Source organism: Mercenaria mercenaria, chromosome 2 (assembly GCF_021730395.1).
Source record: "Mercenaria mercenaria strain notata chromosome 2, MADL_Memer_1, whole genome shotgun sequence".
Taxonomy (NCBI): domain Eukaryota; kingdom Metazoa; phylum Mollusca; class Bivalvia; order Venerida; family Veneridae; genus Mercenaria; species Mercenaria mercenaria.
Genome location: NC_069362.1, coordinates 99,641,720 through 99,669,145, shown reverse-complemented (window position 1 = coordinate 99,669,145; position 27,426 = coordinate 99,641,720). Strand labels below are relative to the sequence as shown.

Genomic DNA, 27,426 nt, shown 5'->3' with positions numbered 1-27,426 from the left:
GTTTTGCTCAAAGTTAATGTTGTACTTACAAATTAGAAACCACCAAAATGTTATTTAAATATCTCTCACATAAATATTGTGAAACAAATTCAGTATTAATCACACCCTTCGCTACTGTTTATAACAAGAAAAGTTAGAATTTCTCCAGATGGCAGTTTTCATATACAAGAAACAAATGAGTTGATTTTGTAAAACTTCAACGGACACATCTTGTAAAAAGTACTATTACTTTGGAACGTTTTGTTACTTTGTTCTACTAGAAATTTCGGAGTTATACAATCGTTTTTAGAAATACTTTACTGCAACGTAAATCCTTTGCAGGCTGGAAAACAGTAGCTATTGTCGCACTAGCATTACTTGGCTGCATTCTTCTTCTTCTTCTGGTCTGGGGTTTAATCAAACATCTTCGTAAACGAAGGAAACAAAGAAACAAACCTAATCTTACTTCGCCCAAAAATAATGGTTGTCTTAAAGAAGCTGCTGAGTCAGAACATTTGATTGAGGAAAAGGGAGAGAGCACCATATCTCTTCAGGATAGGAAACACGGCCAACAGAAAGTAATACCCACCGATGGTAATGAGCCAAATACAGTACATGCCCTTGCTAAACCGAACTTTCCAACAGCTTCTTTTGAAAAGAGTCAAGGTATATATCATTCTTTTTTTGCAAAGTCTGTTTCTACACATGGCAGTAATACGATCAAATTTTTGTTTAAAAGGAAAAAATAAGACTAAAGCTTTTATATGCATGGGAGATTGCATAGTGCAATAAGCAATATATATAGTAGAGAGAATTAATTAATACGAACTAAATCACCACCACAATATACCAGACCAATTACGGCAAAGCGCCTAGCAGTACAAACGAACACGCACATGCCACAGCAAGTCCACTAACCCAATAAGATTAGTTTCGATACTGCTTTATATACGAGCCCGATTTGTACTACACATTCGTACTGGTTCAACATTTGCATATATATACTCAAATCTCTGTTTTCATGTCTCACAAATCAGTAGTGACATTTTAGTCTTTATAACTGATTGGGACCAGAGAAGCTATATTTTCTCTCTCTGAAAGTTAACTGGATCTCGAGGATACATTGAATATATATAGATAATTTGCGTTAAGGGATATAATTATATTCAGAACAGTTGACTTTCCCATACGTGAGATCCGCTAGGATACAAGTTCGCATTATAAATTATTATATAATAGAGAGAATTAATTAATACGAACTAAATAACCACCACAATATACCAGACCAATTACGGCAAAGCGCCTAGCAGTACAAACGAACACGCACATGCCACAGCAAGTCCACTAACCCAATAAGATTAGTTTCGATACTGCTTTATATAAGAGCCCGAATTGTACTACACATTCGTACTGGTTCAACATTTGCATATATATACTCAAATCTCTGTTTTCATGTCTCACAAATCAGTAGTGACTTTTTAGTCTTTATAACTGATTGGGACCAGAGAAGCTATATTTTCTCTCTCTGAAAGTTAACTGGATCTCGAGGATACATTGAATATATATAGATAATTTGCGTTAAGGGATATAATTATATTCAGAACAGTTGACTTTCCCATACGTGAGATCCGCTAGGATACAAGTTCGCATTATAAATTATTATATAGTAGAGAGAATATATACTACGTTGTCTTTCGACATAGATTATAGTCATTGAAAGTAAAATTTGAATCTAAGTAAGTTTTGACTTTTGACAAATTTATGAAAAACGCTTGTGGAAGATACTAATCTAAACCAAAACCAAGATTCCTGTAACAAAAGCTTATTTACGTTGTTAATGTATATATGTGCCATTTTTTATTTCATTTGGAATGAATACGGATACTGTTCAACCAGAAATCTTTCAGATCGTATAATGAACGGACCGCTGTAAAAAAAAAGATTAGATTCTGTATTTTCAAATAGAATCTATGGTCAAAAGAATGAAATAATAAAGTTTTTAACTCTAATAAAACAAAACAAAATCTCAAGTCAAGTTTCAGTCTACACTCAATAGACTAAAGTGTATTAAGATTATACCTTATTCTCAGTTCAAGGTGAAGGCGTGCAAATACAGTTCAATGCCTTTAATTACAACAACGGTACAGAAACGCGCAATACACTATTAGGCAATATCCCAGAATCTCTCAATGGTGGAAACGAAAGCGAAGCAGCAAAGGCGACAGTTACATCAACAGTAGAAACTAAACGAAACGAATTCAAAGCAGCAGAAAATATATCCGTTGAGGAGTCTGCCACCAAAACTACAGCTCAACCAGAAGAGGGAAATGAAAGTCTGATGAAAGTTGATGTGGTCGGGAACACAGTCGTTTATGAAAAATGTGAAATGGAGAGTAATGAGAATAAAAGTTGAATTTATCATTATACTAATATCAATATAGGTTTCTGATGAAATATAGTGCAAATATTACGAAAGCGTTTGCTTCCAACAATACCAGTAATGAACTATTGAATCTCTCTAAAGCAAAGGAGAACAAAATATATATAGCAATGGCTCGTAATGGCAATATTATGTTTTATCTAAATTCAGTACAACTGGACATACTGAATCAATAAATGAACTTTTGATTTCAGAGTCATTCATAGGCTGCCAATGCAAAAGAATAGGAAAATAGTCATTCTAGTGAAACAAAACAGTTTGTCTATGAATGGTTGTTCATGTTTATTTGTTTGTGATTACTATATCACGCATAGGTCATCTAGAAAGATCAGTTGTGATCAAACCCCTTGACAGTATGACAGCATTTCATTTTTGTTTTTTATCTCGTAGTTTGCTGTATGTTAGAGAGTCAGTTAGGTGTTCACAAATTTTAATTTCATGAATTTACTAGTTGGGCTATATTGAATTCTCTTATACTGGCCTATATTTTACTTTACACTTACATGAGACACGACCTTACAGTTATCTGTTTCAGGTTTTGTTAAAAAGAACAAAGCGCAAATGCATGATTTCTTTGAAATGCAAGTCTTGCAAAGGGAAGTTGGGTGGGGGTGGGGGCGGTAAAGAACAAAGCACAGATGTATGAATTCTTTGAAATGCAAGTCTTGCAAAGGGGAGTTGGGTGGGGGTGGGGGCGGTAAAGAAACAAAGCACAGATGTATGAATTCTTTGAAATGCAAGTCTTGCAAAGGGAAGTTCGTTAAGGGGGTGGGGGGTATACCAGTACTCTCTGATGGGTATCTGTACTTCGTTCGTTTTATTCAATGTTGAAAAAGAATTGATCCATTCATAATTATATGTCATATGTAAAATGTAGAAGTTGTTGATACATCGGGGTATTCTTTTTGAATTGACTGTTTTCCTTTATTTCGGAGCAAACTGATTCGAGGTATTTTGTCTAACTACTGGTGGTAAAGACTTCTACAGTATATCCATATTATCATTTCAACACACTACAAATGTGAGAATGATTATTTAATGATAATTGAGTAATCTTAAACAAATACCTCTTTGTTTACACCTGTACTAGCTGGGATATAGCTGGCTTAGGAAAATGGTTTATCAAACATACTCGAGTATACTTCATGTCAAGGATGATAAACTCTTATTTAACTTTTCCCCTTAATATGTGAAGATGTGCAAATGTTGCAGCCAGGCTTGATTTCTTAGTAGAATCAATGTTACGTTGTTTTTGTTATTAAGTTCCTTGGATTTGATTTTGCATATTTCGGAATACGTTTTTGACCAGTCAGACTGAGGCAAATGTCATGCTTACATTTAAACATGGTTTAATCATTTTATTTCTTTTATATATTTATTATTAAGGTATTAGGCCCATAATAGAGTACCTCCTTTTTGAAGAGTATTTTATTCCTACCATAAACCTACTTTGACTGCAATTTTCAAGGGGGGGGGGTAGGTTCAAGACTACTGGGACCAAATTTTTTTTCCTTATTTTCTTTTTTTTTCTAGTAAGGTTTTACTTCTTTCAAGATTTGTTATTGATTTATTGTACAAAAGTGGAAACAAAAATTCATTTGATATTTCTTGCTGTTCAAAATGAATTTACCTCTGAAACAAAAGGGGTAGAGTTAGACATCTTTAAAAATACTGAGTTACATGTGGTAAAAGTTCTCTATTTTGCCTTTATTCTTTAGACTACATATTGTGGAAGAAATGTAGGCAGGTTTTACTTCTTCCCCAATGTTAGTTTTGAATGAAGTGAGCAAAATGCAAAACAGACCAGCAGGATTCGATCTTAATTTTTCAATATTGGAGTTGGAATTCTGTCCGATTAAATCCGTTTACTCGAGGCACCCTAAAAAATGATATTGACAGTTTTTATTTTAAGTTTTATGATTGTTTACCAATAGTTTGATGTGTCTTTCATGAAAAATAATGGAATAATGAATTCTCTGCAAACGTTTTGGATAAAGGCCACCACTCTGAAATTTGTCTCTACTTGAGCTTTAGGAAATACCATAAATTACACAAAATTTATAAAAAACGGCACGGTAAAAGTTTTTAAAATTTTGCATATAAGTGCGAAGCATGGTCAAGTGTAAGAATATACCAAGCAAATGCCATTTTTTAAACATTACTATTAGGGGTCTAATACCTTAAGACAATGTAAGAAAATAATCAAAAGCCAATATGAACAAGTTTTAGCGTAACTGTTTTATCAGATTGCTCTAAATTGCACTGAAATGTGTACGGAATGTATGTAAATTTATTTTGAAGAGAAACATTTGCAGATTGTTGAATTTTCTGACAATCGATTATATTCTAGTAAGACAATATGTCTGTAAATGAAACACTATTTAAGTTCTAAATTTGTTGTTGTTTTTCCTTCATGCTATTCATACCCATGATGAGACAGTGTCACAGTTAAGGCAATATCTTCAAGGTTAAGTTCACACAACTTATGTAACTATTTCAAGATCAATGTTTTTCATATTTAATAGACTTAATGAATGCATATCATGATACAGGAGTATGTCTGTTCAAGGTTATTGTCAGGCTGAGCGACCTAGAGTCACCATTACCATCTTGGTTTCATAGAATATCTGTTGTAAAAATAGTGAAAACAGTGGCGTCAAGTAGGTCAATTACCTCGAAGCTCAAAGAGAGTGTATTTTTATGCATTCGTGTTAAACGGTTTACACATAGCACTTTATTTTATGCTTTTCAATGAAATACTGAAATTTATCGGTGAAATAAAATTGATATTTTCACTGTTTCAAACAGTGAAAATATCATTTTTATTTTTCACTGGTACGGAACTACACTTGAATGCGAAAGAATATGAATTATAAATAATGGAAAATTTCATGAAAAATATACTTCAGTAAAGACATAGATATACATTAATATTTACAGGATCATGAAGATATACGTTCCATCATTAAATAATCTTAGTTCTAAAAGAAGTCTGGAAACGTCATAGGACTATTTGACAGTTATACGCTATAGATATCGTGACGTCATGAAATTATGACGTCATGATGCGATGCACGTGACGCTGCGCGGGTAAAATTGACATAATTTGTTTAAAACCATTGAAAATACATAAAATAAAAAGAAAATTTGTTTGTTTCAATGCAAGATTGAAATATATTTCACTCGTGAACACAATAATTTACATTTTCACTCGTGGCTGCGCCACTCGTGAAAATATTTAATTATAGTGTTCACTCGGTGAAATATATTTCGATCTTACACTGAAACAAACAAATATCCTCTATATGATATTCATTTACCATTGACTGCAAATTGAGAGCGTGTCAGAATTATACTAAATAATTCAATTACATCTTACAAGAAGGTAAAACTGACCAAAATCTTCCCGTCGTTAAAAACATAGCATATATATCTGTAAAATACGAAACACCATCTTCATTACAGACACCTTTTGGATTGACTATAAAATCTTAATAGTTGGTTACATTATATGTTAAAAAATGGCATGTTCTTCATTTGGTAGGCACGGAACCCTAAGGTTGATATATTAGAGAGGGACATCCTTGTCCCGATGGTTTGAGTTCAGGGCATTTCCCCTGTGAAACAGTGAAATTCTGTAAGTAAAATGGTCGAAGTTTACGCGACAAATGCCAGGTCAAAAACCTCAAGTTTTCTACTTTTCGCGGTTGATTTACAGCACGACAAGTTAAAATTTTAATACCTGATCGAAAAGTCGATGGCGGAAACAGGATTCCGCAGTATTCGGATGTGCTAAATATAGAACACAGGGATCCCACACCAAAAATAAAATTGTATCATTATTTAAACGATGAGGTATTGTTTTAAATCCCAGGAAAAGTTTAAAGTCACACACTTGTTAACTGTTGTTATTTTTATGTTGAAATATCTAAAGCGTTCCAATCCTCAGATAAGAGAATCAAAAGTGGATTGATTTTAATTAAACTGTTATTTGGGGAACTATTATGATGTTGTTCGATGGTCTTTATTGCATTTGGCCATTTTATAAACCAAACAGGGTCGTAGCTGGTCCAAATCCCAAGTATCTGTGTTTCAATCCAATAACTGCATTAATTTTGGAGATAACTTGCATGCAAAACTTTAACCAGGATTTTCTAAGTCCAAAAGGGGGCATAATTTGGCCAAAATACATGTCAGAGTTATGGAAGTTGACCCAGTGAGGTTAGTAACTGGCCTAGAAAAAGAAAAATTAAGTTTCAAAGTTATTTCGCTTTAAATGATAGTAATACATACTTGAAACTTTAACCAAGGTGTGACGCCGACGCCGATGCCAGGGTGAGTAGAATAGCCCGGACTATTCTTGGAATAGTCGAACTATAAATTGCTTTTAATGTTCATATTAAATGTTCGAGGGCGTGTAGGGGTGGGGTATTCGTGATCCCACGGTAAAACGTTGAATTGCAGAACACCTCTCGTTTGTTTTTATCTATATATATTTGGAGATTTACTCTCCCCACTTTTGGATTTTTAATAATAATTATACATGTGAACATGAGCCTGCACTGGCCTCTGGACCTGTGTGGCTTATCTGATGTAAATGCAAGCAAAATGTCTCATAAAGTTCACTCATATATTTGAATAATAATTGCTTTTAGGTAAAATAAAAGTGATAACTTTCGAGACCTAACACAAATTAAAGGTAGTTTGATGGGTAGAGAAAGGGAGAACAAGCAATATATCCTGTATAAGTAGAAGACAGTGGGTATGTTTTCTGCTGTCTCCTGGACTTCAGCTGAATATTATAAATACTACTGATACCAGCTTTGCGAGCAGAGCAAGCAGAACATTTCTAAAATGCTCCAAGGTCTGAATTCAAGGCTTTAAAACTATATGGTTGCAGTTTGTTTTTTAGGAATAATGGTGCGTTGGGTGCACCCCTGGTTCAGACAGTGTATGCTTTATATGTGTGTGTATGCATGCCAGTGTGAAGGAGGGTGGGGACACGAGAGGGGAACCCCATTTTGCAATATTTTGGTATTTTAAACACTAATTCCTGCATTTTGCCGAATTTTAAGCCAAAGTTATTTCTGACATTAACTGAAGTGTTTTACATTTTTACTTGAAGAAAAGTTTTTATTTAAATCGAACTTTATCATAAAGAGTTAAAAGAATGTTGAAGCCCAAAGGGCAACCAATGTCGAGCCCATTATGTAAAGATATGTCACAATACACCTAAGAACCACAGAAAGGTGGTCTTGCATGTCAAAGTTATAGCCTAAGATCTTACATGACGTTGTGATCTTGACCTTTGAGATAGGAGCCTGGGGTTTGCGAGTGATACTCCGTCTCATTGATGCAAACATTTATGCCAAAGGGAAATAAGAGTTCAATGCAAGTCGAAGTAATGGCACGGGCAAGCTTGAAAATGATCTTTGATCCTAAGTATGACCTTGACCTTTGAGGTAGGGACCTGTGAGTTGTCTCATTAAGGCATACATTAATTTTATGCCGAATATTAAAACGATTGCTTCATGCATGTTACAATCCGGACAAGCTCTAAAATGACATTTTACCCTAATTGTGAGCTTGACCTTTAAGATAGGAACCTGGGGTTTGCGCGAGACACTTCGTATGGCGAACACTTATGGCAAATTAAAAAAAGATTGCTTCATACTTATCAAAGTAATTGCCCGGACAAGTTCTAAAATGACCTTTGACCCATAACTGTGACCTTTACCATTGAGATAGGGCCTAGGGTTCGCGCATGACACTTCGATTCATTGAGGTGACATTCATACCAAATATAAACAAGATTCCTATATGCCTGTCAAAGTTATGGCCTGGACAAGATATGACATGGCCTTTGACCTAAAAGTGTGACTTGACATCTGAGATTGCGCATGACACTTTGTCTCATTGCGGTTAACATTCATGCCAAGTATAAAGCAGATTGCTCTATGCATTTCTCAGTTATTATCCGGACAAAAAATATCCGGACGGACGCACGCACTTACGCATTAACTAACGCACTAATGCACGAAAGGCTATTTGGGCGACTTTGTCTTCGCTTCCGCATGCGGGCTCGACAAAAATTATAAATATTGTTATTCACATTCTTTAAGAGCTGTTCTGAATAAAATTATAGTTATTTTGAGAAAGAGTTGTATTATGTCTGTTTGAGGGAGTATGGTAAAATTTTGCAACTTGTGCGTCTATTCCTAAATTCTAAGGGGATTTCAACACTGAAAATTATGGTTGTCGATTACTTTAGGTTTAAGTTATATAATGTCAACAAGCCTTGGAAAAAAAGGTATTTTAGTAGAAATCTTCTTTAGGGAGCAAGAACCTCGGTAGATGTTATTCCAGTGAGCGTTTAGGATAAAATTAGCAGTATGGTCTTATAAACAAGAAGGAAATATATATACCCAAAAGATGGTGCTCCCCTTGCCCACCTCCCTGCTCTTATGCCTATTATAGTTTACTGATCATATACTGAAATGATCAGTATAACATACTTCACCACATAGCTTTAACACTTTCAAATCAATCTCGCACTGTTCAGTATTAAAACGTTGACGGAAATGAAGCTCATCTTTAACAATGAAGGAAAAGTGATATCATATAATATAATTATACTTATCTTATTATGCAATTATAAAATATTCAGACTAAAAGGCAAAGGATATGGCTTTCAGATTAACGAAATAATTGTTTTGGAGCCAAATTTCTTTTTTCAGCGATTTGGGAGTCAGCAATTTTCCTTTACTATCTTGAAACCAGAACATATTTTTTACAAGCAAAACCAAAATTCCCAGCACTAAGTTGGCGAAATGGTCGCCCCCTTATGCAACTTTATATTAAGCAAGTTCTACATTTAAACATTCTGATATAATCCGTCATCACGAGGGTATGAGAGAAAAGAAGCCAGAATTTCCTCTGAATGGTGAGCGCCAAGCAAAAGAGCTACTGACATTATTTTTCACGTATTTGGTATGACGCGGCCGGAGATCGAACCCATGACCCCCCGCACTCGAGACTAGGCTATAGAGGGATAGAACTAAAGGAAAGTGTAATTAATGATGTGAATCAATTTAAACAGAGTTAGATACACATTTTAAACTGGAACCTGGTTATGTCATCAGTTTTCAATTAGTAATAGTTATAGTATGTGTGAGAGTGTGTTACCAGGATATATCAGAGCTAGGGGTACATCGAGGGTATTTTTCTCTGCACATATCGTCGAGGCCGGTAGGCCGAGACAGATATGTGAAGAGAAAAATAACGAGATGTACCCCTAGCTCTGATATAGCCTGGTAACACATGAGCACTACATATTATAACTGTTTTATCGCATAGTTTATCATTAAAATTTATATATTATTTTCATTTAAATTTGTTTATTATTATTTTTACTATTTTGATTCCCTTTCTGCACCTCGCTGACTGAAACACTAAAACTTCTGTTTTAGAAAATGTGTTCCCCAGATAAAAGTACCCAACAAATTTCTGCATTGGTTTTAAATCTTTGCATTTCATTGGCCAGACATATTGTAAAACTTGTTGTTTTGTTTGTAAAAAAATCAAAGAAAAAGAAACATTTGAGAAATCTCAGAATTTCATATATTTCATGTATTTCTGAATTTGGCAATAACTATCAAGTTTTTGAAATATTCTAGTTTATTTATTCTTTTACTTTATAAATGTAGGTGTTTGTGACAATTCTTTCTCTGTGAACTGTAAATTGGAGCTAAAATCATCTTTTCTATGAAAGGAAAAAATCATACTCCCTTGATAGGACCTCAATAGAGAAAAAGTGTTCCGATATATATCGGAACAGTTTTACTGTGCTGATATATATCGGAACACTTTTTTTCTTATGAAACTCCATAGAGATTTCCGTGTTGATATATATCGCAACAGTTTTGTAAGATATCAGCACAGTTTTGTAGTAATAATGTGTGTTACTATGTATAACATGCTGCAAAGATCAAAGGAAAATTGCCGCACTATGCGATAAGTGGAAATACCCATTTAAACAGAATGACTAATACTTACCGTAATAAACATCCCACACTAGTTTTATATAGAACAGATGAATTTTCTATTTTTAGATCTAGCCAATTTTTGTTATACAATGGTATATAAATAGAAATTTAGCGCACAGGTTCTATCAGAAGCGTTTGTTATTTCTTCTCTCAAGACGTAGCTGAAAGGTTTACAAAAGAAGTTGACATTTTGTAGATCAAAATGTATGTATGAAATTATTACCTTATGTTTTAATTGCTCTTGTTTTAGGTGTGTATTTAATATATCTTATGTCTTTAAATCGTACCACGTAAATGTTCATAATGGAGGACCTCAAGGGAGGTTGGCCCATGACCAGTTGTGTTTCCTCCGTAATTATTACTTATTATTGTTGTTATTAACATTATTACCATTTTATTATAGGTAAAGTGCAGAACGGACGATATATTACACTGGTAATTTCAGATCTACCAGTCCTGTTGTTAGACAGTTTCATTCCTTGCTTCGGCGATATATGACCTTTTTGTGTCGATTCGCCGTAAAACCCAACTCATTCATTCATTCCTTGCTGGAAATCTACCAACCTCGTTTTTACTATAATAGTACAGTGCTTTAGGGTATAGAGGAAAGGTTGATATTTTTTGTATTTAGACTTGAATTATTTATAAATTTTCATATTGTTCTTTTACTGGCATGCGGACAAACATTCTGACACACATTTTAAATGTTTGCTTGTTGTGTTATTTTTCATATGTCATCAAATGAAAATCAAAGCTATTTTGTGCTGACTAAATCAGAGCGTATATAAAAAAAAACATCAGTGGACGAAAAGTATTTGATAGAAATTTAAACAGCTGACTGTTTTTGAAAAGAGCATATATTGTTAGTTCTGATTTATGGGAGGTTTATATTGCATGTGGATTTTAAACTATGATTAAATAAAACAAAGCAGTATAAAGCTCTTTGAACAAAAATATCAAAGCTATCCTGTACACACTTAATCAGCGCATATCCTTTCCGCAGCCTTAACGTACTGAAACATATTGGCGTCTGATGGCCATTTCACGCTTCCGTAGAAACAACATTTATTACACGAAACTTATTTTGAAAATATTTCTGAAATGTTTAGGTCTGCAGCTCTCAAATACGGTTATATCTTACATCTGAGGCATATACTGACGCTCTCAGACATCATCAAAAATGACATTTTGAGCGATTTGATGAAGTTCCAAAATTATCAATGTACCCTTGGTCCGTTACGGACCCCAGTGGGATTTGTGTTTATCAAGAGCTCAAATACTTTTTCATAGATTAAAAGCTGACATGCTGTACTAAAGCCCAGGTAATTTCAATTCGTAATAAAGTGCTGAAAATTGGCTCCCCGATAGCAAAAAAAAAACAAAAAAAAACAACAAAGAAGTCCACGCGCATACATTTAGACGGGGTGACCCCTGCGCGTGACCCCTGACTATCCACGAATCAAAATGCGGCTTTCGTTTTCAAGTTTAGCATTTCTGCTTTCATTTTATTTACTTCCGGAATAGCTGAAGGTCGACTGACGTCATTTTCTGTGTTGTCGAAAAATATATATACCTGGCGAACTTGCATAAATGTGTGCTGGCCGTCCTAAGGTTATGTAAGTAACGGCACGGAGAGAGAAAAAAACATGAATTTCTACTAAGCTGAATGTTTTGAAAGGAACAGATGTATTCCTTCTGATATATAGAAAAAACGGCTAAATTTCATTTCTTTTAATTTATTTGAATGCCGAATGAGGATTTTTTTTAACTATCCTCTATACCCTAAAGCACTGTATGCAAAAATCATGTGTATATAATATTCTGTATGAAATAATTCTCGAAATAATATAGCCATTCAACACCAGATCCTTCAGTGTGTGTGTTCATAAAGATATGAAACTATAATCATTGCAGTAAACAAAGCATTTACAATTAATTTTTCGCTCTACTTAACTATATTTTTTTAATTATTTTTATTAGTTACATAATATTTTAACTACTTAATATCTATATTTAAATTAATATCCAGATCGTTCGACAACAACAAAAAATATTTTTTTGGATATCCTGAAATAAATGCTATATTTCTTAAGAAGGCTTTAAAACTTAATTACCGACAAACTTTATGTTACGGAAACACATGAGAATTTTCTGTTTTTACTGCTTTTTACGATGAAAATCGAAAAGCGTCTGTCACGCATTTACTCCAGGTAAACTGTCTCGATTATAAATATCTATATTTCGAAGGCATTATTCACTACTTCAGTTGTATCGCTATTGGTTACGACGACGGGAAAATGTCTTTCTTGCCGCGGCGGTCCGGGGTTCGATTCCCGACGCGGTCATCTTTTTTTCTTGGTTTGGAACTTTTAAACTATTCTAGAAACAAAAATTCATATTCTAATGTTCATAATATGACCAAACTTCAATTTGAAAGAAAGATTATTTTTAGCCAAATCTGGAGGCATGCTGCTTTAATAAACATAAACTAAAACATTCTACTAAGGTCTCACATATTCTTAATTAAGATGACCACGACAATAACCGTAAAACAAACTCTACTAGATATATATATTGACACATATCAAATTGACAACTCGTTTTCATGGCAGGGGAAATGCCTGCTTTACCTATTCTAGAAGAAACGTCCTAATAAAATTTCACATATTGTCAGATTTATTGGCCGGAAACGGCATTTTCATTTATACTGTTACATACAATGAGCAACATAACAAATACCAGACGGAATGCGAACAATCTAGCTTTATATAGAATACTAAAAAGTGCATGAATCCGCTTACTTAAAAGAAAATATATGCGTATCTAAAATTATGTATACTTATTTTTCTATTTTTAGATCCAAAACATGTGATTGTAGAGTGGGAGGAAAACTCTTTTATATATATGTTACAAAAGTATAACCAGGTCATTTGGTGAAAGTGCACAAGTCGATGGCGGCGGATTATTCCATATATCCCTGTGAAACGTTATTAGCTGCAGAACCAACGTCGTGTAACGTAGAAGTAGTTTTAGATGCGTTTGTTACACAAAAAGGATCTCCTCAGACGGAAAGATTTGCAGACATAAAACAAAATGAATTATGCGTTGGTTGTTTGCGAGAAGTCACAAAACACCTACGCAATACCTTACTTAAGCATGGATTTCCTCTAACTGCGACAAGTAAACAAGCAGCAATAAATGTGCTAAAAAGGAATAGGAGTTTATTCGTTGTACAACTCCCTGCTGAAACAGTTGTCATTGACCACGAGGAAACCGTGCAACTACTACTGCGTAAGACGAACCGAGAATTAAAACGCGGGAAAATGACGAAACGACGAATAGACAGTGACATATTTATGTCTCTGTTTTTGACGAGTAATTTCGTAAGGGGAAAAGATAACAATAGCAGGATATGTAAGGATGTATCCTTTAATGATGAAAAAAGGCAACGTAAGAATCGGAAAAATGTTACCAAAAATAAGAACATTTCAGCGTTAATATTTCAAAATACAGGTACGTTGAGTGTATTAAACAGAAAATCAATGGCTTAGAGTTTCGATTTTTACATATAGTTGTACTTTTAAATATTTTTTATGTTTTAAAGTGGTCATGGATTTTCAGAACATGTTTGATTTTCAACAACACTTTGTTATTCATTTATTTATTTATTAATGACACAATGTTAAAATGACAAACACGTCCAAAATTATATCATGTACGGGAATTGTATTCTCAAACAATACATTTGTATTAGCATATACACATTCCTTTCTGAAAGAAAGCATTTCGAAAGAGAAGTTCATTCAGTGTTTATATAAAATTGAAATGCTTAAGCTGGTGATAGAGGAAGGGAGCGTTAAAGGTGCTACACATTTCATTGCTTCTCACAGACATATTGTCATTCAGAATCTGCTATTATTTTGTTTATTGCATTCTATGCTTCCAAACGATTTTCTGTTAGAGTTTTTAATTACATGTAAAATTCAGTATGCAGGATAATCTGATTATTATTCTACAATTGAGAAAATATGTAAATAATGAATTCCCAAAAACTAATCATAGATCTCCAGTACATTACAAATACCTTAACGATAAAAAAACCTTACAGTCACTGGTTCATGTCTTTTCCTCTTCTCCTGTAATTTTAATACAAATGTACATGTATTTAGTTTTTGTACTGATAGTAAATATAGTGTTTAAGTGACCAGCCATAACCGAAATCGCCTTAAATATTTAATAATTAATATCATATCATACCATATCAGGCATTAGTCATTTATTCGGTCTAGAATCCAAAGTGTCAAATATTCTACTAGACAAAACGACAATGGACTTGGCAATGTGTACTTTACCCCTGACATTTTTACGTGACATGCTGTTCACATGTTGTGTTTCTATAAATTTATCACTTCAGATATCTCAAGTTTACCGGCGGTGCGCCCACGTAAACATCACACGACGAGTTTGATTGATCTTGAGGTAATTGCATGTCCTAACGACTCCCAGAAATACAAACAACCGTCTCACCCCAAAACGAACAGAACCGAACAAGAACTTGCAAATGAAAAATATCCAATACAAGAGACAGAAACTGATGCTGGGCAGCCTTCGTTCGAACCTTACCAGAGACCATATTCCTCGACGACGAATACAGATCATCCTTATACCAGCCAACACGAAACCAACGTTTACTTAGCTTCAGAGAATTCGCATGAAAGACGAGCACAAGTAAACAGAAATTTAATGGTACCAAGACCGGGGCTTCTGAATGAATTCAAACCTGCACGATATTCTAACTACATTGAACAACACCAAAGACTTGCGTCGTTTCACACGCCAAAATGGACAATGGAAAGTAAACCAGATCCCAGCGTACTCGCCGAATGGGGATTTTTCTTCACAGGTAATATACAGTTAACAAGAAATATCTTTAAAAATGATGGTCGGCGAATTGTAATAACGAAAGAAGTTTATGAATTTTTCATCTAACATTCATCTTTCATCTAACATTTTTCAAATTGCAAAACTAAACACCGCACTTTAACAATTAAAATGGTTCTCTTTTAATTTTTCGCAAAGGTTTCGTAGGGTTGCAATTTTGTTTCGTTTATCCTTAGACGAATAATTACAGCAGTAGTTTAATGAAGATTCATGAAGCGGTTCATGAGAAGAGGTCATTAAACGTGTTTATATTTTTAGCTAAATTGGTCCCTATCCCCATTTGTAACAAAATAGCAGGAGACCTTACGATATTGTTACACATCGAGTTTGATAAAAATCCATTACATTTTAGTGGTTAATGCGAAGAAAGGCATATCTACTTTTAGCTATAGTGGTCCCTAATAATGCCCAAGTTCCTATATAAATAAATTTGGAAGAGGACCTTATAATGATGCTCCAGATCAAGTATGACAAAGATCCACCAAGCTGTTCATGAGACGCTGTATAAAGGCATTTCTAGTTTTAGCTCTAGCAGCCCCTAAAAGGGGTCAAATGTCCCAGCTGAACAAAGTTGGCTGCGGGCCTAATAAAGATGCTACAAATCAAGTTTGATTAGAATACATGAGAAAAAATCAATTAAAGGATTTTTTTATTTATTATTTTTATTTATTTCTAAAATAGGCCAACTGATCCCGCTTTAACAAATGCATATTCGCTATTTATGAATCTTTGGACAATGACGTCACACCTATAAAAAAGTGAAGGTCAAGCAAAACATACAATTGTAATTATTTCAATATTTCTGTTTCATAAGCAAAGTTTGACCGTAGTCATATCACATAGATAAACTGTATGTAGCGTACCTTCATTTCAGTGTAATGAGATTCAGTCATTATATAGCATATATATAATAAAACAGATTTCAACTGAGTTCAATATTTGCATACCATACTAAAGAAAAATATTCATATATAAAATCAGTTAAATAATTTATAACAAATATATCAAAGCAAACAAGTATTCATTTAAATATGCAATCTGAATAAGTCACAAAAGCAAGAAACCTTTTCATATACAGACGACAATTGTAACGAGGAAAATCATTTAAAAAGCACTTCTCTACATAAAAGACTCTTATCACACCCTTATTCATGTGATACGCAGACCGTATTCAGCTCTTTCTTTAATTTGATATATGTTGGTATTTGAACAGGTTTTTATCATATTTATTAAACTTACTTATCATTTTGAAATATATCAATATTCTTGCTAAATATACTGAGCCAAAATTAGCTTTAAGACTGTGAACAGCGTCGTTTAGGATAAACGCTTTGTCTACATTTCACTCAGCGTAGCACAATCAACAGAGTGAAAGGAATTGACACTCTCGTCCAATCAGGCAGAGTGTTGCATAAATCTTCCATTTTGATAAATTATCTATAATGCGTTATCAAGTAGTTTGATTTGCAAACTGAAGTCACGTGGCATAGGTAACGAAAACGAATTTAGACGGCGTTCGCCGAAAAATACGATTGAAAATCACCCTTCAAAACGTTTAAGTTAATAGGAAAATAAATGTTTTTAAAGCAGATCAGTTTACTTGATTCAGCGTCATTGCTAATTATACTGTACATCAATATTTTGTACAAGTCATAGCATTGTCCTCCCAGGTATGAAATCGGTATTACGGCGTAAATTCAACCAAATTAGGCTAATAAAACTGAAAATCGAATGAATTAACGATCAAAAATAGCCGCCCACTAACAACAGACGTCTAAAGAATTAACTTTATAAATGTCATAAAAATGAAGAGAAACTGCATGTGTTGATATGTATTCATTGTCAGGAACAAGTTGTCATTTAATGTCTTGTGAAATAGGTTCTTAATATGAACTGTTGCCATGTCAACATTTATTCCCTAACAACCCTTAATTTGGGAGAGACCTGGTGTGTTTGTAATGAAATGCTGTAAATTTCAGACCATCGTTTACATTATTGTTTAAGAAAACATTTAAATCTAAATAAAACACAAATACACGTAGTTTAATGTCTACCTTTTCTTAAAAACCTGTTTAAATTGTTGTGAATAACGTATATGATGGCATAAGCGATGAGCTAAAATACGGTGAAGGTGTTGTGATTTATAAATCTATATCCTTGTAAATACTAAAGATATGTAGCTCCACTTGAAAGTTCAAGGAAATATTCCTGAAACTTCATTTTACGAAATTAACAATTTTGACGTAAGGACCCTTTTATCAGTGATCGGCTCAATTATATCGTTACTATATAAGTCGCACCGTGTGAAATACTTTAAAACAGATAATTACGATAAATTGGACTTAAAACTTTAAAAGTTACAATGAACGGCAATGACATCAATAACAACGACAGCTAGTAAAAGATATGTAATATCAATTACACGTCGTTATCTTGTAGTATCCAACCATTTAAACGTCGTTTTGTTTATGCGGATGGAAACCAGTTCTTCACCTACGAAATCAGTGAAAATATGGCCTGAAAAATAAACCAATGCTGTATAACGTTAAAGGTCCATTACTAAGGAAAAGTGAGTTGGCAATTTTTTTCATAGCCAGTGCATAGACTTCTGCAAGACACTAAATAATGAAGATTGGCAGGTCAAAATTTACAGAAGGTCTTTGGAACTCAAAGAAATGTATGTGTATTATGTTGAAATTTCAATGAATCGACAGAATGAACCCCCCCCCCCCCCCAGGTCTTTTTAACTTTCTTCATACTTCATAGAAAAATAATTGTACATATACTGCGATTTATTTCGAATTTCTACATACCAACTTTCATTTTCCAATAAAATGAAATAGTTTCTGTGCTTTTTAAAAGAAATTAAAATGTTCACTTTCCTTAGTATTGGACCTTTAACAGTAATCAATATTAAATTTTCTCACCATTTCTTTAAAAGTAAAAGGTACATAATAAGATATTGATATTATATGTAATAGTTACAGAATCACACCCTATAAACGACTGTACTTCCCCTCTTCCTGTTGCGATCGATCAAAACAATAAACAGACAGGCCGAAGGTAATAAATCGTCTTAAAATTATGTTTTTTTTGCTTTACACGGTATGTGTATTTAAGTTTAACGATAAGTCTAACATAAATATGTGTATATGGTGATATAATAGATGAAACAGACAAGTAATGTTTACAAAATGTTGACTGATCACACTCATTGCATGGAAATTCACTTGACCAAGTCACGAAACTGATGAATAACACGTCAAATTGATTTGCAATCCAATAATCCATGATATTTTCTGAAATAATCATGCATACTCCATAAATATATGTAAATAAGATGTTGCATATGTGCTGCGTTTTTGAAAGAAATTACTTTTTATCTACTCGGTAAAAAACATTCACTGTATGCCGACTTGCCAATTTTGATATTTGATCTGAACTCGTATTTGCGACTGACACTGTATTCCATTTTGCGACTACAGTAGGCGATTTATGTCCTTTAAGGGCGTAAATAAAATAAAAAAATACATACCACATTTTCTCTATTGATCAGTCGTCATGTAAATAATGTTATTTAATGTCAAACCTCTCGTGCTATGCATGTACTAATCCATTGGGGGTGGGGGTGGAAGGTCTGTGACTCGCTATTCTACCTAATTATATAATGAATTGAATGCTTCAGAATCGTTTACATGCAAGCATTCCGTGTTGGTTTTACAAACATATACTATCATAAAATACAGAATTAGAAAGTGAAAGTATACACAGGGTCCCTACTATGTCATGCAAGAAATTAACCGTCTGTCAATTCCCTATGTAAGTCACGCGAAGAAATGTTACCTGACGACTTCAAAATGTCGATGAGATGAGACAGGAGGGGACTATAGATTGACCCCCGTCCGTCTGTCCGTGTGTATGTCTGTCTGTCTGTCTGTCCGTCTGCCAACAAAATGATCCATTTTGAGAATAACGATCAAATCACGGCGGGTAGTAAACACGAGCCGCAAGGTACTTTGCGATGATATACCGGTTTCAATGGGTTGAAATTCTAGAAAGTATGAAGTCTTGTGCGGACATATTGTCTCATGATGGTGAACATTTGTGCCAAGTTATTTCAGAATCCCTTAATGCATAAAGAAATTATGGCACGGACACGAAAAATAGACACTGTTTTACTGTTTTACCTTTAAGTGTCACATTAAAGAGAAAAGGAAAAGAATAAGACGGGCATTAACTACATATTGCCGAAGTTTGTGTGTAAAGTTTGAGATAGGTAGGTGTAATAGTATTCAAGTAATTGCACGACCAAATGTATGAGGACACACATACAAACAGACTGAATAGACAGACCGCATGGTCTCCTTCAAACTTCGTTTGCGGGTTATAATTATGAAGAAATACTACAGGAGCATAGGAAAAGCTAATATTTTATAAATAGGTCAGTTGCAAACAGGCATAAAGTTTCTTTTACGAAAGTCGCAAACATTTGTACAGTACTCAAGCAAACATGCATACAGTCAGGAAATCACACCGAATCTACTTTCATTGACGGTTAAAAACAAATTGGAGATTTTAGCAATGTTTTTTTTATTTTACCAAACTAGTATTGTTTCTTTATCCATGAAACAGTGGGATTTACATGCAGATCATTCTTCAAGCAAGAAAATATGTACTTTTGACGCCGACAATGTACAATTTCTGGACAAAATAAGTGATCAATCAAGTTTTTTGCTATAATTTTACCTTTAATCAGACTAACACATTATATACAGAAACAGATCATGTTCAGCTTCCAATAAAATTTAAATATACATACCATCAAAGCATATCAGTCACTTTAAAATGGTGTTTTTCAACTTTTAGATGTCAGTTTATTGTTTTGATCGGTCGCAACAGGAAGAGGGGAATACAGTCGTTTATAGGGTGTGAGAATGCTGATACAGTTTATACGTAGCACGGATATGTGGGTTTTATATGTCTTCAATGAAAATCTAAAGTAGATAAGGTTCATTGTCACGGCTCAGATAGTTTCTGAACGAATTCATACGAATGGCCTCGATTCCCGTTTTCAGGCACTCATGATCTGGTTAGGTGTTATCATTGTGGAATTGGTCTAAAAGACTGGGTAAGAGAAGACGATGTTCCAACTGAACATGTTAAACATTCTTCTACATGCGATTTTCTCGTACAGAGGCTAGGAAAAGACAGAGTAGATCGAATAAAGGTATGCAAAAAAAAAAGCAAGATTGTACATCTACTGTTCGTTAATTGCTACGAGTATCACCATCCTTTGACATATTTTACTGTAAATGTACAAGTAACCTGAGAATGCGGTCTGGCTATTTTACTGTTGACAAATCGATAACGCCAGTTAACAGTTTATCGGGATAATTAATACATATAGACTCTTGGCTTGAAGCATAAATTGTTGACAACTTTCCAGGCTAAGAAAACGGAATTATGCAACGTCTTGCTAAAAGGGGTGAGTTATATAAAACTGGGTGAAACATGATATAGATATACAAAGCTTGCTAAAGGAGTACTGGAATCAAAATTTGAATCGCATGTGTATATTCAACTAATGAAATAAATAACTGCCACGCAATGTGATATTGTACTTTGGCAATCAGTCATTTCCTGTGGTTTTATGACGACAAAAATGATAATATGACACGTAACTGCCATTTCTGCCGATTATAAAAGAAACAAAGCACAAATATGTCATGTTTTCACATTTTTATTACAAAGGGTCACATAAACCACTGTGAAGAAAAAAACATTGATTATAAATCATTGTGATATCATAGCTACTCAAAAATGTTTTGATAAATGCATGAACAGACTAATCAATATTTTCTATTATTACATATGTTACTATAAATAGTAATAAAAGAAATTTGTGCTACTTTCCGCATGCCTTCATTATCCTATTGTTGATAATCGACCTCAGAGCTATTTAGTGTGACTTTACGGGCATCGCAAAATGACAGTCTCGGTATAATTTGCTTTGCTGTTTACACCACTTTTTTTTTTCTGGAAAACACAAGTAAAGCAGTTTGAAATTCGTACATTTTACATATCGTATGTTTTGGTGCTTATATAATTCCCAGTGAATAAAAGTTACGAGGTTTTTTTTCTAGATACTTGATGGTACTCAAAATGCTCCAAGCTTCTTAGAATGTATTGTGAATATTTTAAATTTAAATTTAATTCTATTTTTTTATTGTAGGCTGCTTTGTCAAATTCAGGTAGGTTATATTACCAAAACTTAAATTGTGTTGAATCTTTCAATAATTTGTTTTCAAATAAATAGTGATGTAGAACCTTTGTAACACATATATTTAAACCACGTAAAAATATGTATGTTACGGTGGTTTTAGATATAAAACATCAATTAATAAAGCAATATCTATTTTGTATATACCTTCATCATGTTGCTCAAACAAATTGTAAATAATGTAACAAATTGTACTTTGAATTCAGTTCCTATTCTAGAAAATTTCTTTTTATACTCCCCATATTTAATCGTAGTGCTTCATATTTGAACATAAAATATTTTTGGGATTTCATGTCTAAACAGATAGTGGAATTGACATAGATTCAACAGCATCAGGTGCCTCAAAACTACCATACAAGATACGCTCACCGAGATACCAGACAATGGAAGCAAGAATGGCTTCTTTTAAGAACTTTCCAACACATATACAATTGCCTGTTCAACAGCTTGCAGTTGCGGGGCTTTTCTTCACCGGTAAGTACTGTTTTAATAGCCATAACATAGAAGAGTAACATACCATATTTTAAATATCAAGCTTGGTCAATCATTAAATTTGCGAATCTAACGATCAAGATATACAGTCAAGCCTGAATTAAGCAGCCGACCGAGGGAATGACACAATTTAACTGCTTAAGGCATGGGACATGAGACAAGTCGAAATAAGAACAAAATGTCGGTTTTGGGAAGTTAGCTGACTGGCCGCTTAGGATAAGTTTCTGTTTTATACAGATAGCCGCAAAAGTAGGCTCAACTGAAGCAATTTGAATAATTTGATATAATTGTTGGTAGCAAAATCATTAATACATGTACAATTAAAGCAATGATTTTAATATAAGGTATATTTAGTGTAAGTTGCCGTGATAAATCTTTTTAATTTCGGAAAGAAGAAAAAAAAAGAACTTTCAGTCTTGGTTTTTCAGACATTTCATTCATATTCATTGATTAACAATAAGGTCATTGTGCCCTTATTAGCCTCTATAGGATTAAAAATGTTGATATATTTGTTTCAGAAAGCCGTCTTTAGAAATGCCGTTAAAATCTCTATAAGTCTTATTTATTGTGAAATAGAAACATTTTTCTTTGTTAAGTTCAAATTTATATTTTTAATTACTGCACTACGTTCATTTCCACAGCGTTGCTTTTCGTATTTTGCTATCATATAATGCATTAAAGGTGAGTGGTGACACTAGCGGTTGACATATTTGTGGTATTTTAATCGCACGGAATTTTCACGCAATCATTGATCTGAAATTGATCTGACTAAAACATTTTCGAACAAAGGTGGAAAGAATATCTAGCAATCTACATGAAGTTGAAAATCAACGTTGCGCAAAACTTAAATTAGTTTTGTTACATTCGGGCCGTCTAGTTTTGTCTGCCAATATGATGTTCAATGCGGAAACCATTTGTGCTAGCTGCCTTAAATACTATATACGAACTGATTATAATATGTCTGCTTATTCAGTTTCTAACCATAATTACATAAAATGAGATATTACTGAAATACCATGCTAAATATGTCACACCGGGATGGTATTATGAAATGGAAATGAATTGTACATTTTATGTTAGCTGTATTTAAAGTGTTTTAATTCAAACGATATCTTAAGAGATATGACAAATATAGCGACAATTAACTTCAGCTTCGAGGGCCGCTGAGTCATAAGTGGATATACAAGCTTTTGATAAGAACATGGTTTTCCACATACTACTTAAGTAAAGATAAAATTATTGAGATGCGCAGATAGCCTTGTCAAGTACGTGTCGCGGCCAATATATTAATATACTTATTGGCATTCTATATTATTAAGTACTTTTGAACTCTTGCATTTAGGAAACGGCGATTTATGCCGTTGCTTCACGTGTGACGGTGGTCTCAAAGATTGGAGCACGGGAGATGACCCGATCAAAGAACATGCCACGTACTTTCCTAAATGTGGGTACATAAATCAGCTTAAAGGACTGGATTACATTAGAGCACAGCAACAACGCCGTCCAGATACTCAGCAACAAAATAATGTACGCACATGTGTACATTCAATTTTTGCAATATTTCAAAATGTCATTAATGAACTAAAACAGTACTCTTGAAATATATATCTAGTATAACATTAAAAACTGTGTAATCGTGTAATATCATAAGTCAATCACCTCCACAATTATAAAACCAATAAAATGATACATGTACAAAAACAATTTATCATGTTTGTTTGTTTTTTAAATTAAATAAACGTAATACAGATTATCACATGTTTGACGTCGCGGGAGTGTAATAAAGCCATTAAATAAAAATGATAATACACTAGTGTAATAAAGCTTTGACGTCGACATCGTTTATAGTATATGAGACGTTGGTCAAATTGACTTGTTTATATAGTGAAAGAAAGTATAACTTTTGATGTTTCGACAGGAAAGGCTAACATGTGATAAAAAGAATATTACATTTGTGACTTTCCACATTAAATTTATTAAACTCGTTGAGTAAAATTGATAAAATGCTCGGCAGAGCCTCGCATTTTATTATTTTATTCAACTCGTTTAATAAATTCAATATGAAAAGACATTCATGTAATATAAGAAATAATGATATATTTAACAATTTCTTAGTATTTCTGACTCCTTGCAGGGTGCAGCTGGTGGTAGCACCTTGGCCACTCAACCGACACAGACAGCGGCGAATATTCCACTAGACAAACTAAGTATTAATGACAATGGATGTAAGTAAATTACTAATTTTATTCGTCTAGATAACAAGTGAAATGGGGAAATGGTTTCAGTATGTGTATACGTTCGTGCGTCTGTCCGCGAGTTCATCTGTCCGCCCGTAACGCTTTTGTCGCCGCAGCATACCTGCAAGTTTGTTAAAACTTAACAATCCATGTATTGCTTTCCTTTGGAATTATTCCCCCTAATTAAATGAACTTGTGTGTGGCATATTTCTTTAAGTGCTGAAGACACATATAAAGAATTAAGGAGAAGTGCAGTACTCAAGAGCTATAACTCTACCATTTTATATTTTATCTTGTTTATCTTATTTTAGATATTACACTTTGCCCAGGATAAAACTCCAGAAGTATTAAAAATGAATTTAGCTGTATCTTCACTCAATATCAAAAGTATAAGAATAATGAATTATCTTATTTTGTAAATTATCGCCCTTTATTACATATGCTTGTCCGAAGAAGGGAATTTGTTCAAACTGCATACAAAGATAAAGGACATTAACTTTAACTCCGTCATGCCTTCCTTTGACAGACAGACAGGCATATCTTTATTTACGCCCAATTCAAAGAGAGTACAACATGAGAATTATCTCCATTTATTTAAGTTACACATTACACCCTTGTTTGCTGCAGAACTTTAAAAACTAAGAAAGGGATTCTGCTATAACTTAAAAAAAAATAAATAAAAACAGAGGACAAAAGAAGTGGAGTGTACAAGAACCATTACTCTGTTTTGCTCTATAAATTATGTCCACTTTTAAATCTACCTGCGCTAGGCAGCTGAAGGCAAACACAAAAATCTGCTCCGGTGGGGGCTGGCCATGTCCAGGGTGGAATTTGTTTATACTTCATATTTGATGAATAAATCTTATATAGAAAAAAAACTCTCAGAATGTTTAGTTTTGTCTTTCTCTTTCCATTATAGAACTTTAAAAGACGAAGTGTATAAATAGCCGTATTGTCTTAACTTTATACCAAGTTAAAGAATTTTTGTAACATGACTTCTTTTAATTAATAATTTATTAATTGAATGTACCGAAATAATTTACTGTATAATTGCCGTCGTTAGATTTCCATGTAATCGGTATGTATTTTGCCATTACAGATTCTAGCTTCAACGTTAGCCAGAAAGTCCAAAGCCTTGGATATGCAGAGATAGATGTGATATATGCCAGGGCTGAACTACAGAAAAAAGGTAATTGTGCATGTTTTGGTTCGGGTTTTACGGCGCACACACAGTACAGGTTATATGACGCCAAACAGGAAAAAAAATCAGATATACATCTTATTCATATCAAAGATGGAATGAAACCTTCTTTGCCGGCTGAAATCACAGATATACAGCAAAAACAAGTGTTTAGAGCCTATAAGTCCCCTTTTACGATCATGCATGGGTAAGACATTGATTCCAATTCTTTTCATACACAAGTAATCGTCCAAGAACCACATGTGATATTTCGCATATTTGATACCTACATTTGAGTGGTATACAGATCTAAGAGATACTGAATTTGCAAATGCTAGTTTGCATTTTATTCAAATATATCATTACGGCAAATCTGTAACTGAATCTTGCTTATGATACCACCTCAATTCTAGGAAAAGCATTTCCAACAGCTGAAGACATTCTCAATATTTTGCTTGATATGGAAGAAGAGAAGGCTGGGCATTTTAGACCTGATGTGATACCGCAAACAAGTGACAACGGTTTGTTCATGTTACTGTTTATGACTGTTTAAACGTCCTTTGTGTACATAGCAGCTTATAATTATACTTAAATCAAATTCATTGATTAGATTTATACATATTACTCGTCACGATTTGAAACCATGCTGTTCAATATATCATGTATATCGACTAGTAGGGCAGTCACATAGCACACTATATGTAACGCTGGTCTTGCCATTTGAAGAGGAAATCGTGAGCAGCATCACGTTAACATTCAGAAAGGGAAACGTTTAATGTCATCACTTATTTCGTTTCTGTTTTTATCAATTTTTCAGCCACTCGAATATATAAACAATATTTGTGTATGTAAAATTGTATGTACATTTGTAATACTTACTGTAATATATCAGTCTAATATTAAAATACGTGTGATAATATGATTAATGTCATTTATTTTTACTAGACCTGGAAGCCTTGGCAGAGGAAAATGACAGACTGTCAAAACATGTCTATTGTATGTTGTGTGTCACTGGAGAAGCAGACATTTTATTTTTACCTTGTACCCATCACCGGATTTGCCACGAGTGTGCGTGTGATGTCATATATTGCCCCGTTTGCAATGTTTATATACAGGAAAAAGTCAAGACTTACCGTTCCTAATTAATTGTCTTTTTATTTTTGGTGCCCCTTTCCGTCAGTCTTGTTAATAGCTTTTATTAACATATCTCATCATTGCAATAAATCTTTTAAAGTATATGTTATATGTGAGTATATATAGAAATAAGAACAGATATATGTTATATATATAGCAAAAAGAACAAAGTGAATAAAATAGAAATGTACCTTGCAGAAAAGATGTGAAAATAGTTGCTTGCCTTCATTTTCATTTTAATTACAATTAAAAACATTGATTGTTTCAAGAAAGGTGTGTCCTAGGATAAGGCGAAAATGGAAATAGAACGAAGGACTTCGGACACTTTCTATATGAATTTGCCTACTCCAAGAGTGAAAAATAAACCACTGAGAAATAAGTATTTAATTACATATACCATCAAAATACATATTTGAGATTATTTCTTAAAGTCAAATTTTTCAATTTTTGTTTCATAAAATGGTAATTTTTTGCTCTAAATAGAATTACGTACCCTGTTATATACATATAAATGCTATTTTGCTTTAAACAACATTGTTCCCCCCCCCCCCCCCCCCCCCCCCCCCCCCCGCGTGCATCAAAACCATATTTGGCCAGCATATGTAGATATTAATTATACACATTATCTGTGACTATTGTGTTGATGCAAGGGGTGGAGCAGTACTTTTAAACAAAAATATAACTACAGGGTGTTCCCA

At 33.7% G+C, this 27,426-nt stretch overlaps 1 protein-coding gene across 2 annotated transcripts; it reads left to right on the top strand.

The window, feature by feature from the left end:
* Positions 1-630: 630 nt before the first annotated feature.
* On the top strand, positions 631-26,945 carry LOC123564706 (E3 ubiquitin-protein ligase XIAP-like). Of its 2 annotated transcripts, none has more exons than XM_053537354.1 (11): positions 631-645; positions 13,322-13,977; positions 14,879-15,367; positions 20,481-20,632; positions 21,638-21,656; positions 21,989-22,159; positions 23,520-23,704; positions 24,312-24,402; positions 25,514-25,603; positions 26,008-26,115; positions 26,540-26,945. In XM_053537354.1, exons 2-11 carry the CDS (start codon positions 13,416-13,418, stop codon positions 26,734-26,736), a joined length of 2,064 nt encoding a protein of 687 aa, XP_053393329.1. In that variant the 5' UTR covers positions 631-645; positions 13,322-13,415; the 3' UTR covers positions 26,737-26,945. The 2 variants fall into 2 exon arrangements, with proteins under 2 accessions (XP_053393329.1, XP_045214393.2); XM_045358458.2 differs by lacking the exon at positions 631-645 and adding an exon at positions 10,574-10,668.
* The last annotated feature ends 481 nt before the right edge of the window (positions 26,946-27,426 follow it).

What these genes read in the sequence shown, in the direction of transcription:
- LOC123564706 (XM_053537354.1), top strand. Translation starts at nt 13,416, where the DNA reads ATGGCGGCGGATTATTCCATATATCCCTGTGAAACGTTATTAGCTGCA. An exon ending in TGCGGGGCTTTTCTTCACCG is followed by an intron (nt 22,160 to 23,519) that starts GTAAGTACTGTT and finishes TCTTGCATTTAG; the next exon opens with GAAACGGCGATTTATGCCGT. An exon ending in GGCTGAACTACAGAAAAAAG is followed by an intron (nt 25,604 to 26,007) that starts GTAATTGTGCAT and finishes CCTCAATTCTAG; the next exon opens with GAAAAGCATTTCCAACAGCT.